This window comes from Podarcis raffonei, chromosome 2, assembly GCF_027172205.1.
Source record: "Podarcis raffonei isolate rPodRaf1 chromosome 2, rPodRaf1.pri, whole genome shotgun sequence".
NCBI classification, from domain to species: domain Eukaryota; kingdom Metazoa; phylum Chordata; class Lepidosauria; order Squamata; family Lacertidae; genus Podarcis; species Podarcis raffonei.
Genome location: NC_070603.1, coordinates 19,331,332 through 19,358,489, shown reverse-complemented (window position 1 = coordinate 19,358,489; position 27,158 = coordinate 19,331,332). Strand labels below are relative to the sequence as shown.

The window sequence follows — 27,158 nt, the reverse complement described above, 5'->3', positions numbered from 1 at the left end:
TGCATTTGCAGTAGCAAGTTAAAAATGTCTGATTAGGCATATTTAAACAATAGATTCAGGGAGGGTAGGCTTTGTTTTCTTCCTCCTCCATTTATAGCGCGATTCATTCTTTCCGTTCTCGTTTTCGAAATTAAATCAAGAGAATGGCAAAAGGGTAAAATAATAACAATAGTAATAATAATAATAAAATAATAATAAAACCTAGTTCAAAGCAGCACTGGAAAATATTTAATTATTTAATGAAAAGCTTAACTATGGCAGGTTTCAGCAGTCCCAGTGAAAACGAGTCACCCTTACATTTCAATAAAAATGGGGAGTGCTGAGGTGAACATGCACACACGCCCACACATACACAGACCCGCGCATGCGTTTACGCACATAGAAAAAAAAGTTGTACGCTGTTTTTTTGTTTTGTTTCTGTTTTCCTGGTAAAGTGCTGATGGTGAAAGGTTGGGGGCGTTTGGGTGTGGTGCTATCAAGCAATAAACACACTGTCCATCGATTCAAATGCCAACCCACCGAAAAGAAAAAAGAAAGAAAAGAAAAGAAAAGAAGAAGGAGGGCAGAAAGGGGTGGGTGGGAATGCCATTTACAGAGGACCATGCCGGGCTTCATACTTGGCGAGGACATTCTTGCATTTGCCCAGCTCTTTCCGTAGATCGGCCACTTCCTGGCGCAGAGCGGAGTTCTCCTTCTCCAGGAATGAGGCGCGAATGGCAATCTGGTTCTCCTTCAGCCTCCGAGCGTCTCTGGAGCGTTTGGCAGCCATGTTGTTCTTTCTGCGTCTTGCCCAGTATTTGTCATCCTGCTCATTAATCACAGAGAGGGAGAAAGGCAGCGTTAGACTTCAGCAGATTAATGGAGCTTCTGCTACAAGGCACCAGGGCAGGGTCGGCACAGTGCACTTCTACTGGCAGGGCAACATATATTCTAATCGGCCTTTGCTGCATACATGTCATACTGGGGACTGGGAGCAGCCGCGGGTACCATGTAACACCAGCCCCGAAAGACCTACGCTGGCTCCCAGTACATTTTGGAACACAATTCAAAGTGTCGGTGCTGACCTTTAAAGCCCTAAACAGCCTCGGCCCAGTATACCTGAAGGAGCGTCTCCACCCCCATCATTCAGCCCGGACACTGAGGTCCAGCACCGAGGGCCTTTTGGCGGTTCCCTCACTGCGAGAAGTGAGGTTACACGGAACCAGGCAGAGGGCCTTCTCGGTGGTGGCGCCCTCCCATCAGATGTCAAGGAAATAAACAACTATCTGACTTTTAGAAGACGTTTGAAGGCAGCCCTGTTTAGGGAAGTTTTGGACGTTTGATGTTTTATCAAATTTTTAATATTCTGTTGGGAGCTTTCTAGAGCGGGGTATAAATAATAAGTTGTTCTTGTTGTTGTTATCACATAAAGAATCCTCAGCACTATTGTTAAGGGTGCTGTGGGGGTTAAACTACAGTTCCCAGGTTTTCTGGTAGGATTTCTTTAAACGTATGGTCTGTATGCAGACCAAATCTGAAAATCCCAAGTAGTACGGGCTTCTGTTGTTCTTGTTTTAAGTCTCTAACTCTCATGTTTATGCATACTTTTTGTGAATGTTTCATTTCATTTCTGAATGTTTCATTTCTGAAACACTCTTTTCTGAATGTTTTAGTTCACTTTCAATTTGTACACCGCCTTTCTCTATCACTATACACAGAAGGCAGTTTGCAAGCTGAAGAAACAACAAAAAAGAAACGGTCACACGCTTAATATCAATCTGATCCAATACAAAAAAAAAAGTCACACTAACTTTTAAATAGTCAACTTATACCAAATAAAAAACATTTCTAATAATCTGTTCAAATGTATTAAATGTTAAATAACAGCAAATAATAATTAAACAGTTTGCACTTATCAATTGCAACAAAGAATTACTAAACTGTAATCTGTAAAAATAACAGCAAGTCACACAAAGCATGCAAAACCCTGTAAAAAGGATCAAATTGAGAAACAAGGACACACAACTTATTATTATTTTTTAAAAATATCCCTCAACTCCCTGTTGCCCAGAGAGGAAGACTGGAATAAAATGCAAGCACTTTAAGCTACCCAAAAGCAACCTTTGCATGCTGTGAAACCATCCTTTCAATGCAACCCTATACAAAGCTACTCAGAAGTAAGTTCCACTGAGTTCAGTGGAGCTTGCTTCCAGGTAAGTGGGTACCAGACTGCAGTATATCTCAGCAGCCTGGCTCCACAGATATGCCAAAACCCTCTTTCCCCTCCCATTCTTCCTGCACCCCGTGGGCTACATCTTGGCTTTATAATTTCCCATCTCCGTCATCATCTCTGCAAAAGAACACAAAAACCAGCTTCAACTTCAGTTCATTCCTGGGCTTATCCAGGCCACGTACAACTTTATTTTAACAAATTGCAAAGGCAAATCCTTTAATCCGGTCCTGAAACAAGCAGGGCTGGCATCTAGAATCACATGCAGCTGAGAGACGATTGGCCGGCCTAATCTGTTTACCCCTTTCCAGAACTACTCTTCTGCACCATGGGAAACGGGAGAAAGCTGTGACCAAACATTCTGGGAAGAGCCGAGGGCAACTCTCGCTGCTATCTTAGAAGAAACTAGAATGACAGCCGTAAACTCCACTGAGCAAGCAAGGGGCTTGACAGCGCTTCCCTGCTCTTAGTTTTCCCCAGGTTCCGTCCTCTAACTGTTCCAATGTATTCAAAGGTTTATGTTTCTTGAGGCAAGCCAGTAAATGAACACGGTGAATATGCACGCACTGGTTGCACTAGGATGTCATCTCGACTTAATAAGCTGAGATATGAATTAGCCTTGTTCCCCTGCACACAGCTACTTCGTTCCTCCCTTTGTGCAACCGGGAAAAGCAGGTCAGGAAGCCATAGTTGGCTACAGTTTCTAATTTATGCTCGAACTGAGAAACTATGGTTAAGGGCTTCCGAGCAAACTACAGTACAGTCGTACCTTGGAAGTCGAACAGAATCCGTTCTGGAAGTCCGTTTGACTTCCAAAACGTTCAAAAACCAAACTGTGGCGTCTGATTGGCTGCAGGAAGCTCCTGCAGCCAATCAGAAGCCGTGGAAGCCCCATTGGACGTTCGGGTTCCAAAAGAACGTTCGCAAACCAGAACAATCACTTCTGGGTTTGGGGTGTTCGGGAGCCAAAACGTCTGAGTTCCAGGGCATTCGGGAGCCAAGGTACTTAACTTTAAGTTGCAGCTTAAAGGGTAAAGGGACCCCTGACTGTTAGGTCCAGTCGTGGACGACTCTGGGGTTGCGGCGCTCATCTCGCTTTACTGGCCGAGGGAAGCAAACAACTTCCGGGTCAGGTGGCCAGCATGAGTAAGCCGCTTCTGGCGAACCAGAGCAGCGCACGGAAACACCGCTTACCTTCCCGCCGGAGTGGTACCTATTTATCTACTTGCACTTTGATGTGCTTTGGAACTGCTAGGTTGGCAGGAGCAGGGACCAAGCAACAGGAGCTCACCCCATCACGGGGATTCGAACCGTCGATCTTCCAATCAGCAAGCCCTAGACTCTGTGGTTTTAGAGCACAGTGCCACCCGCGTCCCATAAGCTGCAGCTCAACACACCAATATTAAGAATATGTATGATTTGTTAGACATACCCCTCCATCTCTGTTTTACAAACAACAAATCGCAAACATAAGAATTTTAGGCAATTTCCCAATTAGCTGGGAACTAAATTATCCTGACTATTTATTTTTAGTATTAGGGTTATATCTTTTACTGTTCATTTTATTTATTTTTAAATGAATTTCTTGATAATTTCAATATTCCTTGCAACTCAAAGGTTTTACAGTCGTACCTTGGAAGTCAAACGGGATCTATTCCGGAAGTCCGTTGTACTTCCAAAACGTTCGAAAACCAAAGCACGGCTTCTGATTGGCTGCAGGAAGGTCCTGTAGCCAATCGGAAGCCGCGGAAGCCCCACTGGACATTCGGCTTTCAAAAGAACATTTGAAAACCGGAACACACTTCCAGGTTTCGATCATTCGGGAGCCAAGGCAAGAAATACAAGAAATAAATACAAGAACACAAATACAAGAAATAAATTTATATTTATAATTACTGTATATTTATGTCCTGTCCTCCTTCCCAAATGAACCCAAACCTTTATCTCACATGGGAACTCAAGGATAACTACTTGATTTTATTATAGATATTTTTATACCGCCGCCAGGTCCCTTCCCATATTCATGGTTGCCCATCCAAACATTGACCACACCTAAACCCGCTTAGCTTCCGCAAAGTTGCGACATCCTGCGCCTTCAGATCATGCCATGTTATGGGCAACCATTAAGATGTTTCAACCGGAGAACCATTCTACCCCTCGCTCTGTGAGTTTCACCATTCATTAACTTTTAATCCACTTGGCTCTCAAAATCTTATGTGCCAACATTATTTTTGGATGATTAAATAGCAGCTTCTTTCATTCCAGAAAATGAGGGAGCCAAGGAAGCACTTGTCTAAGGATAAAAACCTGCCACACAGAAAAATTGAAGCGGATTAGACTGGTCAAATGAAAGCAACACAGCTCAGATTTTTTAAAAAAGAAGGAAAGAAAAAAGGAAAGAAGGAAGGAAGGAAGGAATAGAATAATCAGAGACCCAAGGTGTATTTTTATTTTAATAATATTTTAATGTTTCACTTTTAATTGCATTTGACCTATTAGATAGAATGCAGGAAGGGAAAGTTTTGATTTGTAAGGTTCCTGTGCGCTTCAATTTGACAACCTTATTGCTCTCTGGGCCATAAACAAGAAACCCTGTCTAACCCTGAAAGTGGTACAAGTGGCCCTCCAGGATGTTATTCTATGTCCTAATCCCAGAACATTTTAGTCCATCTAGAAATCAGCAGAATGGCTCTAGGACCATGCCTTACTCTCTGGACCTCCAGAGCAGTTTCCACCAAGTTGGACACCGGTCCCAATTTACCTTCAGATCCTCTGGGATGAAGACTTTGCGGGCTTTCTTAATCATTGGCTGCGGCTTCAGTTCCTCCTCGGAGAACTTGCGCTTCCGGGGGTCAAACATCTCCTGGCCAGGAATGCTGGAGAGAGCGAGATCAGCCGGGTCAGGTTCATACCCCACCGGAACCTGAATGGTCTCTGGATCGATGGGGCTTGGCGTGTTGCGATTTGCAGGCACGATTTGACCTGCAGAAAGCAGAGACACCATGGTAAGGAAACCAAAAGGGAGAGAACGTTGCAAATTTGTGGTATCACACACACACACACACACACACACACACACACACAAAACACACTCCATGACCCACGAAAATGGGGAGACCGAGGACCTCAAAAACTTTACTGAACCTTGCAAAGATAGCAATGCACAACTCGAATATGAAAACGCTTTTACAAGCAACCACACCCTAGGCCAACCCCAACCTCTCTCACCACCACAAGTGAACAGCAGAGAACCTGCACAAGCAACGCTGACCCCAAACCCTACATATATTAAGTAAAATAGAAACATCGCCACCTGACCCCACCCCCACCCATCTTTCCCCCCCTCCACCCCTTTCCCCCTTTTCTTTCTAATGTCTCAACAAATGAAACCGATTTGTAAAAATGTTACATGGAAAAAACACGAGAGAGAATTACACATCCTTCTGTAAATCAAGAAAATCTTTAATAAAAATACATTAAAGCAAAACAAAAACAAAACAAAAATATGAAAATGTTTTTTTAAAAACCAGAGCGTATATGAGTTATAAAGTACAAATAATCCTGGAAAATATATGAGATCGATTACAGAGGAATAGTCAATCCTAGAACGATGAGACTTAACTATAATTTTCTTTCCCTGTTCATAAAACCCGCAAGTGGATAAATGAGTCAAGCAGAGGCCACTCATGTTCCTCTATGTTTGTAAAAGCAATGCAATCATTCCATATTGTACCCAAACAAATCTACATTGGTCCTCCAGACTGGACTCCAACTCCCATCGTGCTTTACCACCGGTTTGCATGGCTGGGAATGATGGGAGTTGGAGTCCAATACATTTCCCAAGCCCTCTGCTCTATGGTCTCATGCTCCTTGTTCCATGGAACTGCCAATGTTTGCGCCCAAACTGGAAAAAAAACACACACACCCAAATGTCATTTCTCTCATCTGAAATTGGTTCTCAGCCTTCCATGTCCAACTTTCCAGAATAACAGGACATTATAAAGAGGTGTAGGGGGGAAATAGGGTGAAGTTAGAGGTGCCACAAAGGACACGAGCCAAGCTGATTGTGCAACACGTTCTACAGACGGTACCAATAACATTTGCTTCCAGGAAGGGCTGGGAAACACTTGGGAGATGAGAGAGGCAGATCAAAGGGATATTTCTTCCCCAGAATACACAAAAAAATGGAAAGGGGCAGCAAGGAATTCAATTGTTATCCCTCGTACCCACAGAAGAGTTTCCTTCTCACACTGTGCGCCATGTCACTCAATGCCAAGATCTGAAGTGCTGAAAACTGGGCATATCCTGACTGGTTTCATAAACACCGTCCCATTGATTAAACAGTCTTGTCGCAGAGAATCAAAAGTTGATGTTGGAGGATAAATCAGGACGTTTTAATATAATTCCATTTGTAGGAAGGGCGGCTAAGGAGCATTCTCAGAGCCAGAAAGTGAGCCAGAAAGTGCCTGGTGGTCCCCGGCTTGTCTCACACGTTTTCCTGTTTTCAGAGCACTTTTGAACATGTTCAGAATGCGCTCTCTAGATACGGGCCTGGATTTGAGACACTGGAGCCCCTTGGTTCACTTTGCCAACTCTGGGCTGGATTTGGGTCATTTTCACCACCCACCAAGCAATGTGTACATTTCCATTCTATTTAAGCAATCCTATCTTGTGCTGCTGGGACGCGGGTGGCGCTGTGGGTTAAACCACAGAGCCTAGGACTTGCTGATCAGAAGATCGGTGGTTCGAATCCCCGCGACAGGGTGAGCTCCCGTTGCTCAGTCCCTGCTCCTGCCAACCTAGCAGTTCGAAAGCACGTCAAAGTGCAAGTAGATAAATAGGTACTGCTCCGGCGGGAAGGTAAACGGCGTTTCCGTGTGCTGCTCTGGTTTGCCAGAAGCGGCTTAGTCATGCTGACCACATGACCCGGAAGCTGTATGCCAGCTCCCTCAGCCAATAAAGCAAGATGAGCGCCGCAACCCCAGAGTCGGCCACGACTGGACCTAATGGTCAGGGGTCCCTTTACCTTTACCTTATCTTGTGCTGCTATGTGTGACTGACAGTTGGTCATATCTTCCTGTTTACTTCGAACCAGTGTTTCTCAAACTTGGGTTTTCAGCTGTTTTGGACTACAATTCCCATCATGTCTAGCTAGCAAGGTCAGTGGTCAGGGATGATGGGAACTGTAGTACAAAAACAGCTGGAGACCCAAGTTTGGGAAACACTGCTTCAAACCTACTGCTATCAAAGGGGATCATTCGATGCTCTGCAAACTCGCCTTATGATGATGCTTCACTGAGCTGAGTGGGACTTATTTCAGAGTAGTAAATGCTGATCCACACTAGGATATCTGTCGAGTCTCCGGCCAGCCTCACTAAGATTCGCTTTTACTGAGCTGTGTTTTCAAGATATGTCCTCCGCCATCCTAGATGGCTGATATAACAGGATACCGTACGAAGACAGATTCTGAATATGTGGGCAATCGCAGGTGGAAGACATATTGCACTATTTACTATATTGCCTGCTATACATTGGACCTGGGGGGCGATTTGTCACCAACCATACAGGAAAGATGTCTCTCCCTGGCAGAGAAGGTCCTATGGCTTCTAAGTGATGTAAATGCTTCAGTGACTCATAAAGTCGCTCTTTTCGCTTTGGCGGCAAAAAAGATCAGAAAGAAGATCCTGGACCATATAGCAGTGAGCTGTAAGGGAGACGCAGAGATCTAAATAGAGACCACTATTTGTGCCACGACACCCCTTTTGCTTGTATTTATTTTTGATTCAGATCTATCATGGCCATGGCTAGTACAATAACATTTTTTGTATTCACACACGCACTAGAACGATGCTAACATGGCAACCCATGTACCATATTGTTCCTGCACACAAGGGGACAAATTATTCGTCTACCTGCTTTTGGCTCTTAAAAGCCAAAATAGGATCATGGGAAGATTTCAAACTGACTACCACTTCCCTTGTGTGCCTTGGTTAATTGGTGAAAAAAAACGCAACACAATTCTAGGTGTGTTTACTCAAAAGAAAATCCTCTGGAATCTCTATGGCGCTCTGAGGTCAGTTCAGGTAGGATGACAGCATTGCTATAGGATTTGAAGATGCCAGCCCCCACTTTCACAGCTTCATGCCAGAGATGGGGAACCTGCGACCCCCACAGACCTTGTTGAACTCCAAGTCCCATCAATCCCAGTCAACACAGCCAATGGATGATGGGAGTTGCCACATGTTGCCCATTCTTGCTTTTATAATTTGAAGCACAAAGCTCTGCCTCTCTTCAGGAACTTGTACTGCAGTGGTACCTCGGGTTACATACGCTTCAGGTTATATACGCTTCAGGTTACACACTCCGCTAACCCAGAAATAGTGCTTCAGGTTAAGCACTTTGCTTCAGGATAAGAACAGAAATCGGGCTCTGGCAGCGCAGCGGCAGCAGGAGGCCCCATTAGCTAAAGTGGTGCTTCAGGTTAAGAACAGTTTCAGGTTAAGAACAGACCTCCGGAACGAATTAAGTACTTTACCCGAGGTACCACTGTATTATGCAGCCTAACTCTTAATCACCACACATTTCACAAAATCACATCAAGTGATCTACAAAAATTACACCAAAGAAGAAGCTAAAAATAGTTTTGATAACTCTACAAGAGCAGCTGAAGACAGATTTCGAAACATTACAAAAATGAACAGATAAGACACTTTATCCATCTGGAGAAGCTTCTAATAACAGAAATATCACCCATTGTTTCCAGAAAGTACAGATAGCAGGGGCCTGTAAAAAAAAAAAGGACCCCTGGATGGTTAAATCAAGTCAAAGGCGACTATGGGGTTGTGGCGCTCATCTCACTTTCAGGCCGAGGGAGCCTGGTGTTTGTCCACAGACAGCTTTCTGGGTCATGTGGCCAGCAGGAGTAAAACGCTTCTGGTGCAATGGGACACAGTGACAGAAACCAGAGCGCAAGGAAACGCCGTTCACCTTCCCACTGCAGTGGTACCTATTTATCTACTTGCACTGGCCTGCTTTCGAACTGCTAGGTTGTCAGGACCTCAGTATGAATGCTTCCCCAAAGAACTGCTCTGAGTTACTATAGAGTGGGTTTCTGATATTTGGGGGGGGGGGGCTTTAAGAAAAAAAACTATGATGCAAAATGCAGTGACCTGCTGAGTCTATATAAGAAAAGGCAGTCTCTTCCTATTTTGCTTAATAGGAAGAAATAATCCACATGTGTGAATGAGAGAGATCAATGAGATAGAGAGAAATAAATTCCTCTTTGAAACAAAAGCGTTCCAGAGCTTTGTGCCAATTCACTCAAACGCTATCAGGGATACCAACCCGGAACATTATCTTTGAGGGATATTCGCTGTCTGCAAGCAATCCTGCCAGGAGACCCACACAACCTAACACAATTCTTATATGTGCACAGGTACTCCTTTTTCACGAGCAGACAATAGTTGGCCCCATTTTCCGTCCCGTTCCACAGGTATTTCTGTTGAACCGCCCACCAAATCCCTACTGGTCCTGGTGTGCTATTTTTAGAAAGCATGGGTTCATCCCAATCCAAGGTGGGTCAAATGAGGACAGTGTACAAAAGGTCACATGTCTAGCAGAGAGCGCTGGGGACTAATCCTGCCTCAGCAAACTCCGCAGCTGTGACAACATCCAGTAGGAGACGTGGTCAGCAAACCGCAGTCAGCTGAAAGGGAAACCTGCAAGCCAAGGGGAACACTTGGTTCCCTCTTCAAATTGCCCTGCAGTGTTTGCGCTCATCCTTCATCCTAAATACAGTAAGAAAGAATTCAGTTCCACTGACAAAGGAACACAGGATACCAAGCCAGACCACGGGTTCATCTACAGTAGCTTTTGTTTCGAAAGAAAACACAAGCAGTTCCTGCTGAGGCTGAACACCTTCGCGCAGACGAAGAGTTCTGTGACGCTCAAAAGCTTGCTTCCAGTTGGTTTATTTATTTTATTTTCTGCAAAAAACAACAACAAAAGAGCTCTGCTCATTCCGTGGCACCAGCCTGATTTGGGCAGGGACCTTTAGGAAGTCCTGTGAAAAACAAAATTGGGGTGTGTATGAGTCAGTGCCCGCGTGCCATTTCTGTTCCCTACAGAACAACCTTCGCAATGTCTCGTCTGCGTTTTGTGCACCACGCCCGTGTGGCATAATTCTGCAGAATCACCGGGCTGCTTGCTGACCTTCCCACTTAACTATGAAGCAACAGTGGTGGTGCGATACTTAAACTCTGTACACAACCCAAAGCTCAGGTGCATACCTTCAGTGTAAGCGATGAATACCCTCAATTGAAACCAAGAGAATTAAGTAAAACATATCGTGTAATGGGAAACAATGTTATGTTTTCGGCATATACAGTGGTACCTCGGGTTAAGTACTTAATTCGTTCCGGAGGTCCGTACTTAACCTGAAACTGTTCTTAACCTGAAGCACCACTTTAGCTAATGGGGCCTCCTGCTGCTGCCGCGCCGCCAAAGCACAATTTCTGTTCATATCCTGAAGCAAAGTTCTTAACCTGAAGCACTATTTCCGGGTTAGCGAAGTCTGTAACCTGAAGCGTATGTAACCTGAAGCGTATGTAACCCGAGGTACCACTGTACTACTTTCCACCTGCTGTTAATAGCGTCCGGGCAGATTTTTCTATTTAAAATGTCCAGGAAAATCTGGCCCATGTTGGAAGTGGAGGGGTTTTTTTTGGGGGGGGGGCAAATTTCCTTTAAAAATTGCTCAAAAGCTTTCTTTTCTTTTCTTTGAGATTTTGCAAAAAAAGGAAGAAGCTCAAAACTTTGGGCAAAACAAAACAAGAGCTCAACAACTTAGCAAAAAAAAAAAAAAACCCAAAACAAAACCCCAACCTTTATGCCAGGATCACTTTTTGTAATAATTTTAACCTAATTTTAGTGTAAAGAGTGAACTGCATTTTATCCTGCTTTTTTGTGTTGTTGGCACTGCTCTCCTTTTATTTTCTTGCACAGCTGAGATTTTTGGATATTAAAACTTTTGGGATATGAAGCAATATCTGTTATGGATGCTTTAGTTGAGATCCCTGCATCGCACAGGCTCAGACCAGAAAACCTTTGGGTCTCTTCCGACTCTACAATTCAACGATTCTAGGAGATAGATGGTAAATAGGTAGATAAAGAAATAAAGAAATAAGCAGGGGAGATCAGTTCAAAACGCTGCTCAGGCATGAAGCTGAGTAGATGTGCCGAGGCAAGGCGGTCTCTATCAGCCAACCTGCCTTGTAGGGTTTTTGTGAAGATTAACCAATGAGGAAGGGCGGGATTTAAACGTGATAAAATCATATGCAAAGCCTTCTTCCCACAGATGAGTAACAGCAGAATAATTAAGTGCAGAAGTGATTTTTTTAAAGCGTCTATTTGTTTTCCCAGTAGTGATGTATGGAAGTGAGAGCTGGACCATCAAGAAGGCTGATCGCCGAAGAATTGATGCTTTTGAATTATGGTGCTGGAGGAAACTCTTGAGAGTCCCATGGACTGCAAGAAGATCAAACCTATCCATTCTGAAGGAAATCAGCCCTGAGTGCTCACTGGAAGGACAGATCCTGAAGCTGAGGCTCCAGTACTTTGGCCATGAGAAGAGAAGACTCCGTGGAAAAGACCCTGGTGTTGGGAAAGATTGAGGGCACGAGGAGAAGGGGACGACAGAGGACGAGATGGTTGGATAGTGTTCTCGAAGCTACCAGCATGAGTTTGACCAAACTGCGGGAGGCAGTGGAAGACAGGAGTGCCTGGCATGCTCTGGTCCATGGGGTCATGAAGAGTCAGACACGACTAAACGACTAAACAACAACAATTTGTTTCATAGTCCTATAGGGCGTTTTGGTTTGCTGCCCCTGTTTCTCAGTGTGCAGACTAACATAGAGAAACACAAGCAACAGCACCTCACCATTTGCGAGTTATTGAGAAATTTGAGAATCGGGTATTCTCCAGCAGGGGGAACACTTTCCATGCCACATTTTCCCTCCACACCTGAGATATTTAATGAAATGAAAAGGATGTTTAAAATAACCTTTGTAAAAAACAACAACCAGAAGCTTTTCTTTTGGGAATTATAAAAAATTGTATAGAAGCTTATTCATGTATTATGCTACTACAGCACACTTGCCCAAAATGGAAAGAAGAAGAAGAAGAAGAAGAAGAAGAAGAAGAAGAAGAAGAAGAAGAAGAAGAAGAAGAAGAAGAAGAAAAAGTAGTAGTAGTAGTAGTAGTTCCAGCAAAGGAAGAATGGATACAAAAACTTATGGAATATGCAGAAATGGCAAAAACTCACTGGACGAATAAGAAATCAACTTTTAAAAAAAGAATGGAAATGGTTTACTGAATATTTACAGATAAATTGTAAACAGATAAGAACATTGGCATTGTAATAAACTGCAGTTTCATAAGAGAATATATTTAAAGAAGATGAATAAATGAGCAAATTAGGTTCATTTGGATATGCAGAAGATATTAAAAATAAATTTAAGGAATTGCAGAAGGGGGGGAAGGAAGTCAAGTTTTGAAATGTCAAAATGATTGTGAAATTAATGCAATGTATAAAGTTAGTGAAATGTGTAAACTTGAAAAGTATAAATGAAAATTCAATGGAGGCTCTTTACAGCAGAGAAAACCATCCCGGGGCCTTTCATGTGGCGCTGCGCTATAACTACCACCGCCTCTTACCAGCAGCTATGCTAGCTGGGGCTAATGTAACCTGGCGTTGGTTGCCCCTCCTCTATAGTGTTTCCAAGTATCCCCCCCCCCAAGCAGTTTGCAAGGCCTGGTGCTTGAAAGGATCGTCAAACGCGCAGGTGCGTTGAAGGAGCACTCAGCTGCCTCTTCAGTCAAAACGCCTGAAAATCTGGCACGACCAGTCACAGGGCACTCTGAGGTATTCGTCGTGAGTGCAAAAATAAATGATGCTGCGTTGCATGGCCAGGTGATATTCAAAGCCACGTTCAGCTATGTGCGGTTGTGAGACTCAGCTGCTACTGAAGCTCTGAAACAGCATCAGTAATAAATGTTGGAAATGTAAAGAAAAAGAGGGAACATTTTATCACATGTGGTGGGAATGAAAAAGGTGAAATGCTTCTGGGAGGTGATATATAATGAGTTGAAAAAAATGTTGAAATATACATTTATAAAGACACCAGAAGCATTTCTATTGGGCATTGTGGGGAGTGATATAAATAGAAAGGAATGTAATCTCTTCCTATATGCAATAACAGCAGCAAGAATATTATTGGCCCAAAAATGGAAGCAAGAAGAGTTACCGTCGATTGAAGAATGGAGGATGAAGTTAACGGACTATGCAGAATTAGATAAACTAACAGGAAGGATTCGAAACCGGCGAGACCAGAAATTCACGGAAGACTGGAGTAAATTTACGGACTATTTGAAAAGTACCGTATTTTTCGCTCTATAACACGCACCTGACCATAACACGCACGTAGTTTTTAGAGGAGGAAAATCCGTAGGCATGCCACCCATAGGCATTTCCTCCATAACACGCACAGACATTTCCCCTTACTTTCTAGGAGGAAAAAAGTGAGTGTTATGGTGCAAAAAATACGGTAATTGTGAAGAACAGACGACGTTTGTAGGGTTGCAAGAAGTTTTGGGAGGCGTTTGATTAGAAGGATTGTAAAAATGGACAAGGGGGAGGATGATTTGTTAAGAGATGGAAAGGCAATATAAAGTTAAGAAATGCATAAGAAGTGGTTAAAACGGTGGATCATCAGAGGTGCTGATGGAAGTCCAAAAAGATTGTATAAGTGATAAGTTTTGTGGTACATTTTATAATTTATATGTTAAAATTAATTTAAAAAATTATAAAAAAGAAGCTCTGAAACAGCGTCTTGAAGCTGCTCTGAGGGTCAGATATTCGGAACGGAAGGATCCCAATATTGGCCACCCCCTCTAGCCTACCACGAAGCCTCTGGTATATCTCCGTTGACTGCAATACAGTGGTACCTCGGTTTACAAACTTAATCCGTCCCTGAAGTCCAGTTCTTAAACCAAATCCCTTCTTTCTTTTTTGAAATGAATTTTTATTATTTTCTTCATATAATCCTTTTTCCAACAATCCTTATTATCACAATATAATCCCTTTGACTCTGCCGAGTATTGACTTCCCTCCCTCCCCTCAGCTGGTATATACATCACATAATTACTGCGTATATTATTGTCATAACTCTACTATTTTACACTGAAGGTATTATTCCAGTCCTGCTAGTGTCTTTAGACTTTTATAGTTCTCCTTTAAATATTCAATAAATTTACTCCAGTTATTATTGTATCTCTGGTCCTCTTGGTCCCAGATCCTCCCTGTCAATTTGGCAAGTTCCTCAAAATCTGTCATCTTCACCTGCCACTCCGGGATGGTTGGTAAATCTTGTGTTTTCCATTTTTGGGCCAGTAGAGTTCTCGCGGCAGCTGTGGCATACATATTCTGATCTTTTATTTTAATCTCTCTTCCCACTAGACCTAGCAGAAATGCCTCTGGTCATTTGGGAAAAGTGTACTTTCATATGTGGTGGACCTGTGACAAGGTTAAAAGATTCTGGGAATTAATTTATAATGAACTTTAAAAGATATTTAAGTAAACCAAATCCGTTCTTAAACTGAGGCGCGCTTTCCCTAATGAGAACTCCTGCTGCCGGTGCCCTTCCACCGTTCAGCTTCCGTTCGTAGACCGAGGTAAAGTTGGCAAACACTACATCCGGTTTTGCGGAGTTCGTAAACTGAATAGTTCGTAAACAGGACCGTTTGCAAACCGAGGTACTGCTGTACTTAGGACAGGCCTAGATGTTATGTAACTGCATATGCAGTGCTATTTTTCTAGGGGGGAAAGGCACTGGAATGGCCCGCTCCTCCCTTCCCCCTTTCTCTGGTCCCCCTCGCACCCTGCAAGCTTTTTCGTGGCGGGCTGTCACTATGCTCGAAGTGATCCATTTCCGATTGTGGCACCAGCGGGCTTCTCAACAGGAGGGATAGGCGGGCAGTGGACCACCGGGTCGGAGCCAGCCAGCTTCTGAGGGGGGCGGAAAGGGAGCAGGAAGCAAGCAGAAGTCGAAAAAAATCAAGGAAAGAAAATGGGATGGAGGGGAGGGTAAGGGCGTGATTGAACCTAGAGTAGAACATCTCACAAGCACCTCTCGGCTAGAAACAGTGTTAGAAACTCAGATCTGTAAGCTAGGCGCCAAATGGCTTCTTAAACCAGGGAGACTCATCGGAGGCACCAGAAAGGCCTCACAATTGCTTTGGCAGCGAGGCCAACCCTAATTCATCAGCTTGGGAAATTCTGTGTGATCTACTGTCGTGAAGTCCCATCTCTGTCCTATTTTTATAGAGTCGGCGGTGTTGCCGCGGCAACTGTCATGTCATCTCACTCCTGCTGTATTTGACATACAGATCCATCACCGTCATGGGAGGGGGGGGGGACAAGTGGTGTTTTTTATTATTACTTCACAACCCCCACCCAGGAATATAATAAGACCAATTTCAGAAAAGCCAAATATAAATGGAAGGGGGTTTTTTTAATATAAAAAAACCAGCCCTAAAGTACATGCCACACGTCTCATCATCTGAAGGTTCCTGTCCCGTCCCACCCCCCGCCTGCCGTTGCTGAGGGAACAGTGAAGTCAGCACTTCTAAGAAGATGCTGATTTATATATTCCCCATAATAATGCCATTTCCACGCACTGGTGGGAATTCTAAGAGGAATTGCTGGTTCAAGTTGTGGAAGAATAAAAAAGAAAAGCAAAGAAAGAAAAGCAAAGAAAGATCTAGAGAGAAATCGAGAGAAATGTGCTTGGTCTCTCTTCATATGCATTCATTCCACATTCGCCACACCCTAGCGAGACAATATTTACACACCCCCACACAAAAACAACAAGATCAATTCTGCCCAGGTCAATTTTGCATCCAGGGCAGCTGTCTACCAGCTCCATCTGGTATGCAGGCTGAGACCCTATCTGCCCGCAGACTGTCTTGCCAGAGTGGTGCATGCTCTGGTTATCTCCCGCTTGGACTACTGCAACGTGCTCTACATGGGGCTACCTTGGAAGGTGACCCGGAAACTACAATTAATCCAGAACGCAGCAGCGAGACCGGTAACTGAGAGTGGCCGCCGAGACCATATAACACCAGTCCTGAAAGACCTACACTGGGTCCCAGTACAGTTCTGAGCACAGTTCAAAGTGCTGGTATTGACCTTTAAAGCCCCATCGTTCAGCCCAGACACTGGGGTCCAGCTCTGAGGGCCTTCTTGTGGTTCCCTCCCTGCGAGAAGCAAGGTTACAGGGAACCAGGCAGAGGGCCTTCTGGGTGGTGGCGCTCGCCCTGTGAAACGCCCTCCCATCTGATGTCAAGGAGATAAAGAACTACACAACTTTTAGAAGACATCTGAAAGCAGCCTTGTATCAGGAAGTTTTTAATGCTTGAAGTTTTACTATGTTTTTACATATGCTATAGGGACGCGGGTGGCGCTGTGGTCTAAACCACAGAGCCTAGGGCTTGCTGATCAGAAGGTTGGCGGTTCGAATCCCTGCGATGGGGTGAGCTCCCGTTGCTCGGTCCCTGCTCCTGCCAACCTAGCAGTTCGAAAGCACGTCAAAGTGCAAGTAGATAAATAGGTACTGCTCCGGCGGGAAGGTAAATGGCGTTTCCGTGCGCTGCTCTGGTTCGCCAGAAGTGGCTTAGTCATGCTGGCCACATGACCCAGATGCTGTACGCTGGCTCCCTCGGCCAATAAAGCGAGATGAGTGCCGCAACCCCAGAGTCATTCGCGACTGGACTTAACTGTCAGGGGTCCCTTTACCTTTACCTATATATGCTGTAAGCTGCCCAGAGTAACTGGGGAAACCCAGCCAAATGGGTGGGGTATTATTATTATTATTATTATTATTATTATTATTATTATTATTAGCAACAACTCACAATACACAGGACACACACAAAAGCATGGATGCTTTAGCTGAGTTTCCTGCATTGCATGGTGTTGGACTAGATGACTCTTCGGGTCCACAATTCTATGAACTCTCCCAACGGGACTGTTATCCACACGTCTACACTGGTCACAAATGAAGCACTGAAGGGGGTGGGTGGGAGGTTTCGGGTGTTGAGACTATGTGTTGTTTCTTTCAGGGGAATGGTTTGGGAGCAACACAGGGAGAGGTTCCACCGAATGGTACACAAATGTTGTGTTTGCCTTTCACCCTTTTCTTCACTGTTTGCAAAAAGTGGAGTTTAGCTTGCTGTCAGAAAAGCTTGTCCATTAGTAAAAGAGCTGATCTGGTAAAATGGAAATAATAGAGAATCAATACCTTTGAACTGAACTTTGACCCTTCTGATCAACCATCCTTCTCTTTTTTTTGCAAAGCAGCAAAAACAGGTTCATTTCAACAGTGAGGAAAAGTGGGCTTCTACAAGCTTAAAGATATTTTTTCACTACTAATAAAAAACTACTTAAGAGTCCAGAATTAAACTTCAGACTAAGAGACATTGCTTGTAGCTGGTTAGAAATCCATTAACTCACACATTTTCTCAACAAGCCAAAAAAAAAAAAAATCGCTTAAGCTACATGACACCAGAAGCCCCAAAAGGAAAAGGAATAATTTCCCAAACTCCTGGTGTTGGTGTTGTTGTTCTTCCCTTGCTACATACACCTCTTTGCCATTTTTCAAGTGGAAACTCATTATTCACATTATTATTGGGTAGGTCAAGTATTGAATGCAACCGGATGACTCTTTGAGACTCACCTGATTCAGAGAGCGCTTATGAAGGCCCCCACAAAAACCGAATTGTAGCACCAGAACGTAAATAACTGAGTAAATGAACCTGTCCTATAATTACTTTGCCCGGGGAAGTAAATTGGACTCTGGAACGCTCATCTCCTCGTATTTGCTATTTAGCTTTGAACCACAACAAGTTGGGACTGATTCACACACACAGGCACACACACCTACATCCCTTGGTATGTCTCAGTCGATGACTAATCGCAGGATTACTTGCGGCTCAAACCCGCAAACTGACTTCCTTAAAGGCTGGTCTACACATGCAAGAGAATGAATTGATGGACCACTCAGTTGGAAGAATGGACAGCATCACTTCAGTCTGTATGGAGGCGATGGGGGGGACTCCAGTTTGGAGTGCCTGTCAACATGAAAAACAACTTGCAAATGAAAAGATGATATATTATTATTATTATTATTATTATTATTATTATTATTATTATTATTATTTTGTCCCACACCTTTGACCCAAGTATTCTAGTTTTCTATCTCCAGTGAGCTTTTAGCACATCTTTCTTTCTTTCTTTCTTTCTTTCTTTCTTTCTTTCTTTCTTTCTTTCAAAAAAAGGGTTCATCCATCACCCGTCATTGCGCAGCCAACAGGGAAACTCCACCTGCCGCATTCTGATCTGGGATGCCTGTAGGGCTGGGCGATATCTGCTTCTCAACATCGCAGTCTATCGCCAGCTAAATGTCACAATATACCGACACATCACAATGTCTGAAATAAGGATGGAGCTGGTTTTTTCAACTTTGTGATACATCACCAGCTAAACATTGTGCTATGCTGACATAACTTCTTCTTCTTCTTTGGTGATCACTCGTAGCCAAGTAAGATTGTCTTCCATAAACACAGTTTTAACAGTGAGTCCGTAAGTGACTGTCGAGGCCAATTCTGGATCCACACGTCCTTCCACAGTGGGGACATAGGTTTCTGGGCGGGAGGTGATCACGGTGAGAGTTTGCCAAGTGTGCCTTCCTCTTAGCATGTTTCTCCCTTTCGTCCTGAGTTCAAGCATCTTCAAAGCCCATGACATCTTTGCAAAAGGCTGTTCTCCAAATGGAGCACTCGCAGGCCAGTGTTTCCCAGTTGTCGGTGTTTATACTACATTTTTTAAACACTTGTCTTGAGAGAGTCTTTAAACCTCTTTTGTCGATCACCAGCATTACGCTTTCCATTTTTAAGTTTGGAATAGAGTAGTTGCTTTGGAAGACAATAATCAGGCATTCGCACAACATGACCAGTCCAACAAAGTTGATGTTGAATCATTGCTTCGACACTGGTGAGCTTTGCTTCTTCCAGTACACTGGCATTAGTTTGCCTGTCTTCCCAAGTGATGTGTAAAAATTTTCAGAGACACCGTTGATGGAATCTTCCAAGGAGTTGGAGATGGCATTTATAAGTGTTACATGTTTCACAAGCATACAGTGATATATCTCAATGCATATATCACAATATCTGAAAAAAGGATGGAGCTGGTTCTCAACTCTGTGATTCATCACCAGCTAAACATACTGAGAAAGATAGATAGATAGATAGATGATAGGTGATGATAGATAGATGATTGATAGATAGATAGATAGATGATAGATAGATAGATGATAGATAGATAGATAGATGATAGATAGATAGATAGATAGATAGATAGATAGATAGATAGATAGAGATGATAGATAGATAGATAGATAGATGATAGATAGATAGATAGATAGATGATAGATAGATAGATAGATAGATGATAGATAGATAGATAGATAGATAGATAGATAGATATAGATAGATGATAGATAGATATAGATAGATAGATAGATATAGATAGATAGATGATAGATAGATAGAGCTATGTAGAGGCCATTGGCTAGCTTCACGGTTTTCCCCATATTGTGCATTTTGCATCACACACACACCCTAATACATCGTGATTTGCAGTAGGTAAGAATTTTTTTAACCAATATCTTGATATGGACTTCAAACTGGTTTTGGATTATATATCACCCAGCCCTAACAAACATCATGATTTGCAATATATTGTTAGGTCAAAAACTATGAAATCACGATATGAACTTCAAACCGGTTTTTGGAAGATATATTGATGCATCACCTAGCCCTAGATGACTGTTTCTCACAAGTATACCATGATGCTGCGTTGGTCATAAAAAAATGAATAAGTATGTGTGTGTGTGAACTCTTCCCCAGTTCGGCTCTGAATAAACACAAGCAGTGCCATTTGTTGATTCATATAAAGCAGGGTGGGGGGAGGTGGGGGGAGAGTGTTCATTGTTATTGCTACGTTTACAGTCCCCACACCCACAGATTATTTTTCTTCCCAAAACTATGATTAATACCTAGAAACCCAAGGTTTCTTCAGGGATTTCAAGGCAATACGCTGCTTTGGCTAATGACGATCTCAGAGTCAAGCTTATCTCAAGGCATGGTTCAAGTTTGCAACAAGTTTAGCACGTCCACCGCCTGTGACAAAATATATTTATATCTCTTTCCTTTGAACTGCTTCCAGCCCCAATCCTAAAAGGAGGGGACCCTGACATCTGAGACCCTCCGATCCCACTTTCAAGTGAATGGGCCTCTGGCGAAGGCCGGACGCCGCAGTTTCACATTTCAAAGAAGACACTGTGTCACAGACATGCGCTCTGTTCAATTTATTCAAGCATGAACCGGGCTTCCAAAAGTTCTGATTATTACAAATCACGATAGCCTTGGCAGGAAGAGAGGGAGACGGAAACAGTGATCCCCAATCCCTTGCAACCATCTTTGCACCAACGCTTCTAAATTCTCTGAACAGTTCTTCCGTTGAACAAAACAACAAAACAAAATGTGGGATCCATCCTTTTCTGCAGCCAAAGCCAAGCTGTCGTTCTGGAGCCAAGCAGAACGTCCCCTACGGGCCGATTCCAAGGACCGCGAAACAATCGTTTTCAGACGCAGGTGCAAATCTTATGTGAACTCTGCTGAACTTGAAACAGACACACAGCCTGTGGCTGTTAGCCTTAAAAGAAAAAGAAAAGGGGCTTGCACGGGAATGGCTTTGAAAAAGATGAGGCTATCACAAGGAGGGATGTGAGCTCGACTAGATACAGTCCTAGGGTGAGCTCCAGCTTAAAGAATTAGAAGTTTCAAATGCTCACCTGGCGCATTTTGCATTGCTACTTGGGGCTGAGCCTGATCTGTGCGCATGAGACCAAGCATGACACTTTACTGCTCAGCATCAGGAAAAATCTCTTGGTTTTGCTCCGTATTGTTCCTGCCTCCTTGGTTCCTGAGAATCACAGGATTTAACAACAACAACAATTTATTTATACCCCCGCCCATCTGGCTGGGTTTCCCCAGCCACTCTGGGCAGCTCCCAACAGAATATTAAAAACACAATAAAACATCAAACATTAAAAACTTCCCTAAACAGGGCTGCTTTCAGATGTTCTCTAAAATATAGTTGTTTATTTCCTTGACATCTGATGGGAGGGTGTTCCACAGGGTGGGTGCCACCACCGAGAAGGCCTTCTGCCTGGTTCCCTCACTTCTTGCAGGGAGGGAATCGCCAGAAGGCCCTCGGAGCTGGACCTCAGTGTCCGGGTTGAACGATGGGGGTGGAGACGCTCCTTCAGGTAAACAGGGCCGAGGCCGTTTAGGGAAGGCAAATGACAACAGCCCTGTTCTGGAGCAGGACCTCAAATCGTGCTGTCGTGACTGAAAGCACCAACTCTTGCCCAATGCCTTCCATGCTGGCCTGCCTTTCGAGTGAGGGAGTTCCTCCCAAACACTGCATTGATTCATAGGTAACCATAGTAACAGAAGGGGACCTTGCAGGTCAAATAGTCCAGCCCTCGTTCAATGCAAGAACTGTTTGGCCTCTGAACTCTCTCTGCTTCTCACTCAAACACATGGAAGCTGGGTGGTGAAAAAGTCCCTGTCTCTAGCATTCACACATTCAATGGGGATGCCCAGCTGCATTCGGTTGCTTTAAAAAAAAAGATCAGACAAACTCACAAAGGAGTTGAGGTTACATCAATGGCTATTAGCCATGATAGCTAAAGCAGGGTTTCTCAAATTTGGGTCTCGGGCTGCTTTTGGACTACAAATCCCATCACCCATGACCACCAGTCCTGCTAGTTTGGGATGATGGGAGTTGTAGTCCAGCCAGAGACCCAAGTTTGGGAAACCCTGAGCTAAAGGGTTGCTAAATAGGACATTTTCAGCAGGATGTTTGCAAAGGGGCCCTGGCTCAACGCCACAGTCCCCTGCCCCTGATATATTTTCCTTTAATTAAAAACTAGCAAACAATTCCCCCTTAAAACCATATCTAAGCAGAACACATGTATGGAAGTGAGAGCTGGACCATAAAGAAGGCTGATTGCCGAAGAATTGATGCTTTTGAATTATGGTGCTGGAGGAGACTCTTGAGAGTCCCATGGACTGCAAGAAGATCCAACCTATCCATTCTGAAGGAAATCAGCCCTGAGTGCTCACTGGAAGGACAGATCCTGAAGCTGAGGCTCCAATACTTTGGCCACCTCATGAGAAGAGAAGACTCCCTGGAAAAGACCCTGATGTTGGGAAAGGTGGAGGGCCCAAGGAGAAGGGGACGACAGAGGACGAGATGGTTGGACAGTGTTGTCGAAGCTACCAGCATGAGTTTGACCAAACTGCGGGAGGCAGTGGAAGACAGGAGTGCCTGGTGTGCTCTGGTCCATGGGTCACAAAGAGTCGGACACGACTAAATGACTAAACAACAACAAGCAGAACACAGCCAGAGTCTTCCAGAGAATTCAGGGCCTTTTATCATCATCATCATCATCATCTTTGTAGATAGCTCTCTTCTTGCCTCTCTCCAAATGAAATAAAACAGGAGGAGAAGGAGGAAGGAAGGGGTTAAACTTTTGTGTGTGTCTGTTTGAAGAGAGAATTAATCTTTGGGAGAAGCACCATTCCTCTTTCTGCTCAGCTGGTTAATTGCTTAACAGGAACCTGTCTGATTAGTTTTAGCGCTAAAAAGAATCATCTGAGGACATCGAGGAGGAAGGGCTGTGGTTGCGAGATGAACTCTCTTGAACCATGAGGACCAGAGGCTTGCATTAAAAAACAAACAAAAGAAAGCTGAAACTAACAGGTACACAGCAGAGAGCATTTCTTGCAAGATTTTCAAAGGCAGGCAAAGTAGTAAAAATAGAGAGTCATTTAATAGGATGAGTTAGGCAGCACACGGTGTGTGGTAAGTCTCCTCTGTAATATCTATATTTCTGGCCAACTCCCTGGCTCAAACAGCTGGGTGACAATGCTATTAAACAACTAAATGAAGTCATGTCAAGGAAATAAACAACTATCTGACTTTCAGAAGACATCTGAAGGAAGCCCTGTATGGGGAAGTTTTTAATGTTTGATGTTTTATCATGTTTTCAATATTCTGTTGGGAGCCGCCCAGAGTGGCTGGGGAAACCCAGCCAGATGGGCGGGGTATAAATAACAAATTATCATTATAATAAATTATTATTATTATTATTATTATTATGTGTTAAGTGTGCACACTTAAGGAACATGTCCATTTTGCCGAAAAGAGTGAAGCTGGGTTGACAATGCTGCTATACTATAAGATGCAGAACAAAAACAGTATAACGTCAACAAAGTCTCTTTAAATATATAGCTTTTTTCTATTTAAAATTTGCCGAGAGCCCCGAATTCTTAAAAAGTGTCCCTGCTGTCACAGGAAGCCACCTCAATTGTGGCAGCAAGCAAACGTATTCAATGTGCTGGCTATTTTCACAGATGTTGTCGAGTGGTGTGTTTAACCTACCAAGATGGACATGGAAAGTGGGAAGGAGAAGGGAGGTCTTATTTGGGACTACAAAATGGGTGTACACACACACACGTGCACACTCATTTGTGTGGGTGGTTATCAAGCACCTAGCAGGTTACATTTCATGGTGGGCACAGTGTTCAGCACAAAGGGCTGCAATTTGCGTAGACCTGAGTGAACAAGCCCCAATAAACGTGGCTAAACTTACTTCCAAGGAAACCTGCATAGGGTTGCGTTGCATGGGCATTTTTATACAGTGGTACCTTGGTTCTCAAACTTAATCCGTTCCGGAAGTCCGTTCCAAAACCAAAGCGTTCCAAAACCAAGGCACGCTTTCCCATAGAAAGTAATGCAAAATGGATTCATCCGTTCCAGACTTTTAAAAACAACCCCTAAAGCAGCAATTTAAGATCAATTTTACTATCTAATGAGACCATTGATCCATGAAATGAAAGCAGTAAACAATGTACTGCAGTCACACAATCAGTAGCTGAACTGGGTTCCACACAGTCATAAAAACAAAACAAAAAAGCAGCAAAAACACAAGATAAATAGCAAAAACAGACAGACCTTAGAGTAACACTCAAAACAGGAATATGGCACTCAAAACGGAAGTATAACACTCAAAACAGAGCATGTTCGGCTTCCAAAAAATGCTCGCAAACCGGAACCCTTACTTCCGGGTTTGCAGTGTTTGGGTTCCAAGTTCTTTGAGTACCAAGGCGTTTGAGAACCAAGGTACCACTATATATGGATCTTTGGCTGACAGATCATTATCCTCCTGGTTTAAACCATGGATTTTTTTTCTTAACTAACAAAAATTGAGGGGGGGGGGACACACATAATTAACATGTTATGTTCAGCTTTCCCCTCCCCCGATTCATGGAGATCCTTCTGCATGCTTGCAACTCGCAGATCTCAGCCACGGTGAAAATTCAGCAGGTGATCTTGCAAGTTGCTGCAGATCATGAATTGTGCTGCCTAGGCAAATGGAACAACCTTCATGGGTTAAAACAAGGGTGGAGGGAAACAAGCAAGCAACTTGAAAGGATCATGTGAGCCACTCTAACACTTCTGGCATTGAAATATGCTATTTCTGAATAATCAGGCACATAAGGTGACATTAAGCCTAGGTGAGATAAACAGAAAGGTACGTAGAAGGAGGAGAAAATAGAAAGCCTAGTTTTAAAACTTCGAAGTCCCAATGATATCGGCTGGAGAGATTTAGCCTTAACCCATTTTTTTGCGGGGGGGGGGGATTGAGGACGGACTTTGGATAGGCCACATTCAAGGTTTTGAAAGAAATTTAAACCTACATTTGAGAGAGAGAGAGAGAGAGAGAGAGAGAGAGAGAGAGAGAGAGGATATAATTCAGGGCAAATAGAGAGAACAATTATATTAGGTTTCCCAAACTTAGTTCTCCAGCTGTTTTTGGACTACTATTCCCATCATCCCTGACCACTGGTCCTGCTAGCTAGGGATGATGGGAGTTGTAGTCCAAAAACAGCTGGAGACCCATGTTTGGGAAACCCTGATAAATTTTTCCTCTATTTGCCATGTACAGAAGTGCGTGCCATCGATTATGTAGCCAAAACAGCACCCCACACATACTAGATGAACCCCAAGGTTTGCAGAAGTGCAAAATATCATTTGGGGGTGAAAAACACACCCCTTAGCCCAATGAAAACATTCACCTTGAAACATTAGTGAGAGTTTGCATTGCAACAAACTTCCTCTTCCACCTCCCATCTCAAAGTTTAAGTCTTCCAGGGTGCTAAAATCAAATCTGTTACTTGGTTTAAGTTATGGGCTATAGTCTGATTGAACGCAAGCAATTAGATGGAGCAAAGTAGGTGCTCAAAAGCCAACCGGAAAGGAGTTTGCAGAAGATAAAATACTTTCTCTGACCACATACTGCTATTTTCCCTACGCAGTGACTGGTCTGCCTATGAGCAATTTCATTCCACTTAGCCTCAGGGCAAAAACAACCATTTCAAAAACCAGGAACATTAAAACACGCAGAAAGGGGAAGAGAGATGTGCTTGATTTGCTATTTTGGATGCCCAACCAAAGCTGCTTCCTTTCCTATTTAAACTTTGATTTTAGGTTTTTGATCTGAGAGAGGGTAACAACAATATCATCAGAAGCTGAGCCAGAAAAACACATTAAACTAACAAACAAATCTTAGAATAACCTTCCCCAACCTGGTGCTCCCCATATGTTTGTAGTGACCTCCCACCATCACACGCTGGCCGGGGTGATGAGAATTATCATAGAATTGTAGAGTTGGAAGGGACCCAAGGGTCATCTAGTCCAACCCTTGCAATGCAGGAATCTCAGCTAAAGGATCCAGGACAGATGACCATCCAACCTCTGCTTAAAAATCTCCAAGGAAGGCGAGCCCACAACCTCCAGAGGGAGACACGAACAGCTCTTAGTGTCAGAAAGTTTCCCCTGATGTTTACTCGGATTCTCTCTTCTTGGAGCTCGAAGCCACTGGTTCAAGTCCTACCTTCCAGAGCAGGAGAAATCAAGGTCCTAAACATCTGAAGGAGAACAGGTTGGAGGTGGCTGACTTAGCAAATGCTTGGGGTTCCAACAGGTTAAGGCTTTCAGTCATTCCAGCGAGAAATCTCAGTGCTACGGTTTGCCACGCAAGCCCCAAACGCATGTGTTTAAACTAGATCTATGTGCAGCAGCAGAAAAGACTTTTTATGTACGCGACGACATCCACACAGATGCTATTAGCCCAGAGATGGAAAGAAGATAAAGTCCCTACCAGAGAAGAACGGCAAATTAAACTGTTGGACTATGCCAAAATGGCAAAACTGACCGGAAAGCTCAGGAACCAAGAAGACCAAAAATGGGGGAAATTTATCATTTATCTTGGCGACCACTGTAATCAGATGAACACTAGCAAGATTGCAGTAACACTTGTAATGTAGCAAGTACCATGGAGATAATAGATTTATATAAGATAAGGACTATTGGAGAAGATGCAGTAGAAAAGGTTTCATAACAGGACTCACGGAAAGGAAGGTGGAAAGTCCAGAGGAATCTTCAAATGTGGATGCATATGGTTGTATTGTTAAAATCAAATAAAATTTATTTTTTAAAAATAAATAAACTAGATCTATGTACAAATGGACTCTGGAAATCTTCTACCCTATTTGTGGGCAGAGAAATTGGAAGTGTGTGGGGAGGTGACATTTGCCAAGGGAAAGAAAGTATCTCCCTCAGGGATGAGGCTCACACAACTTCTTCTTTGTGGTCTCGAACCAAAAGTGTAGAAAAATGCATATATTCAGTGCTTTTCCC

At 43.5% G+C, this 27,158-nt stretch overlaps 1 protein-coding gene across 2 annotated transcripts in view; it reads right to left on the bottom strand.

The window, feature by feature from the left end:
* Positions 1-215: 215 nt before the first annotated feature.
* Positions 216-27,158, bottom strand: part of HLF (HLF transcription factor, PAR bZIP family member) — a 66,157-nt gene continuing 39,214 nt past the window's right edge. Inside the window, exons 3-4 of one of the 2 annotated variants that reach the window (XM_053375144.1) lie at positions 4,971-5,191; positions 216-808 (exon numbers count right to left, since the gene is read on the bottom strand). In XM_053375144.1, coding sequence (XP_053231119.1) covers positions 590-808; positions 4,971-5,191 — 440 coding nt within the window. In that variant the 3' untranslated portion in view covers positions 216-589. The remainder of the gene's footprint in view (positions 809-4,970; positions 5,192-27,158) is intronic. The other variant, XM_053375146.1, reaches the window with a different exon arrangement.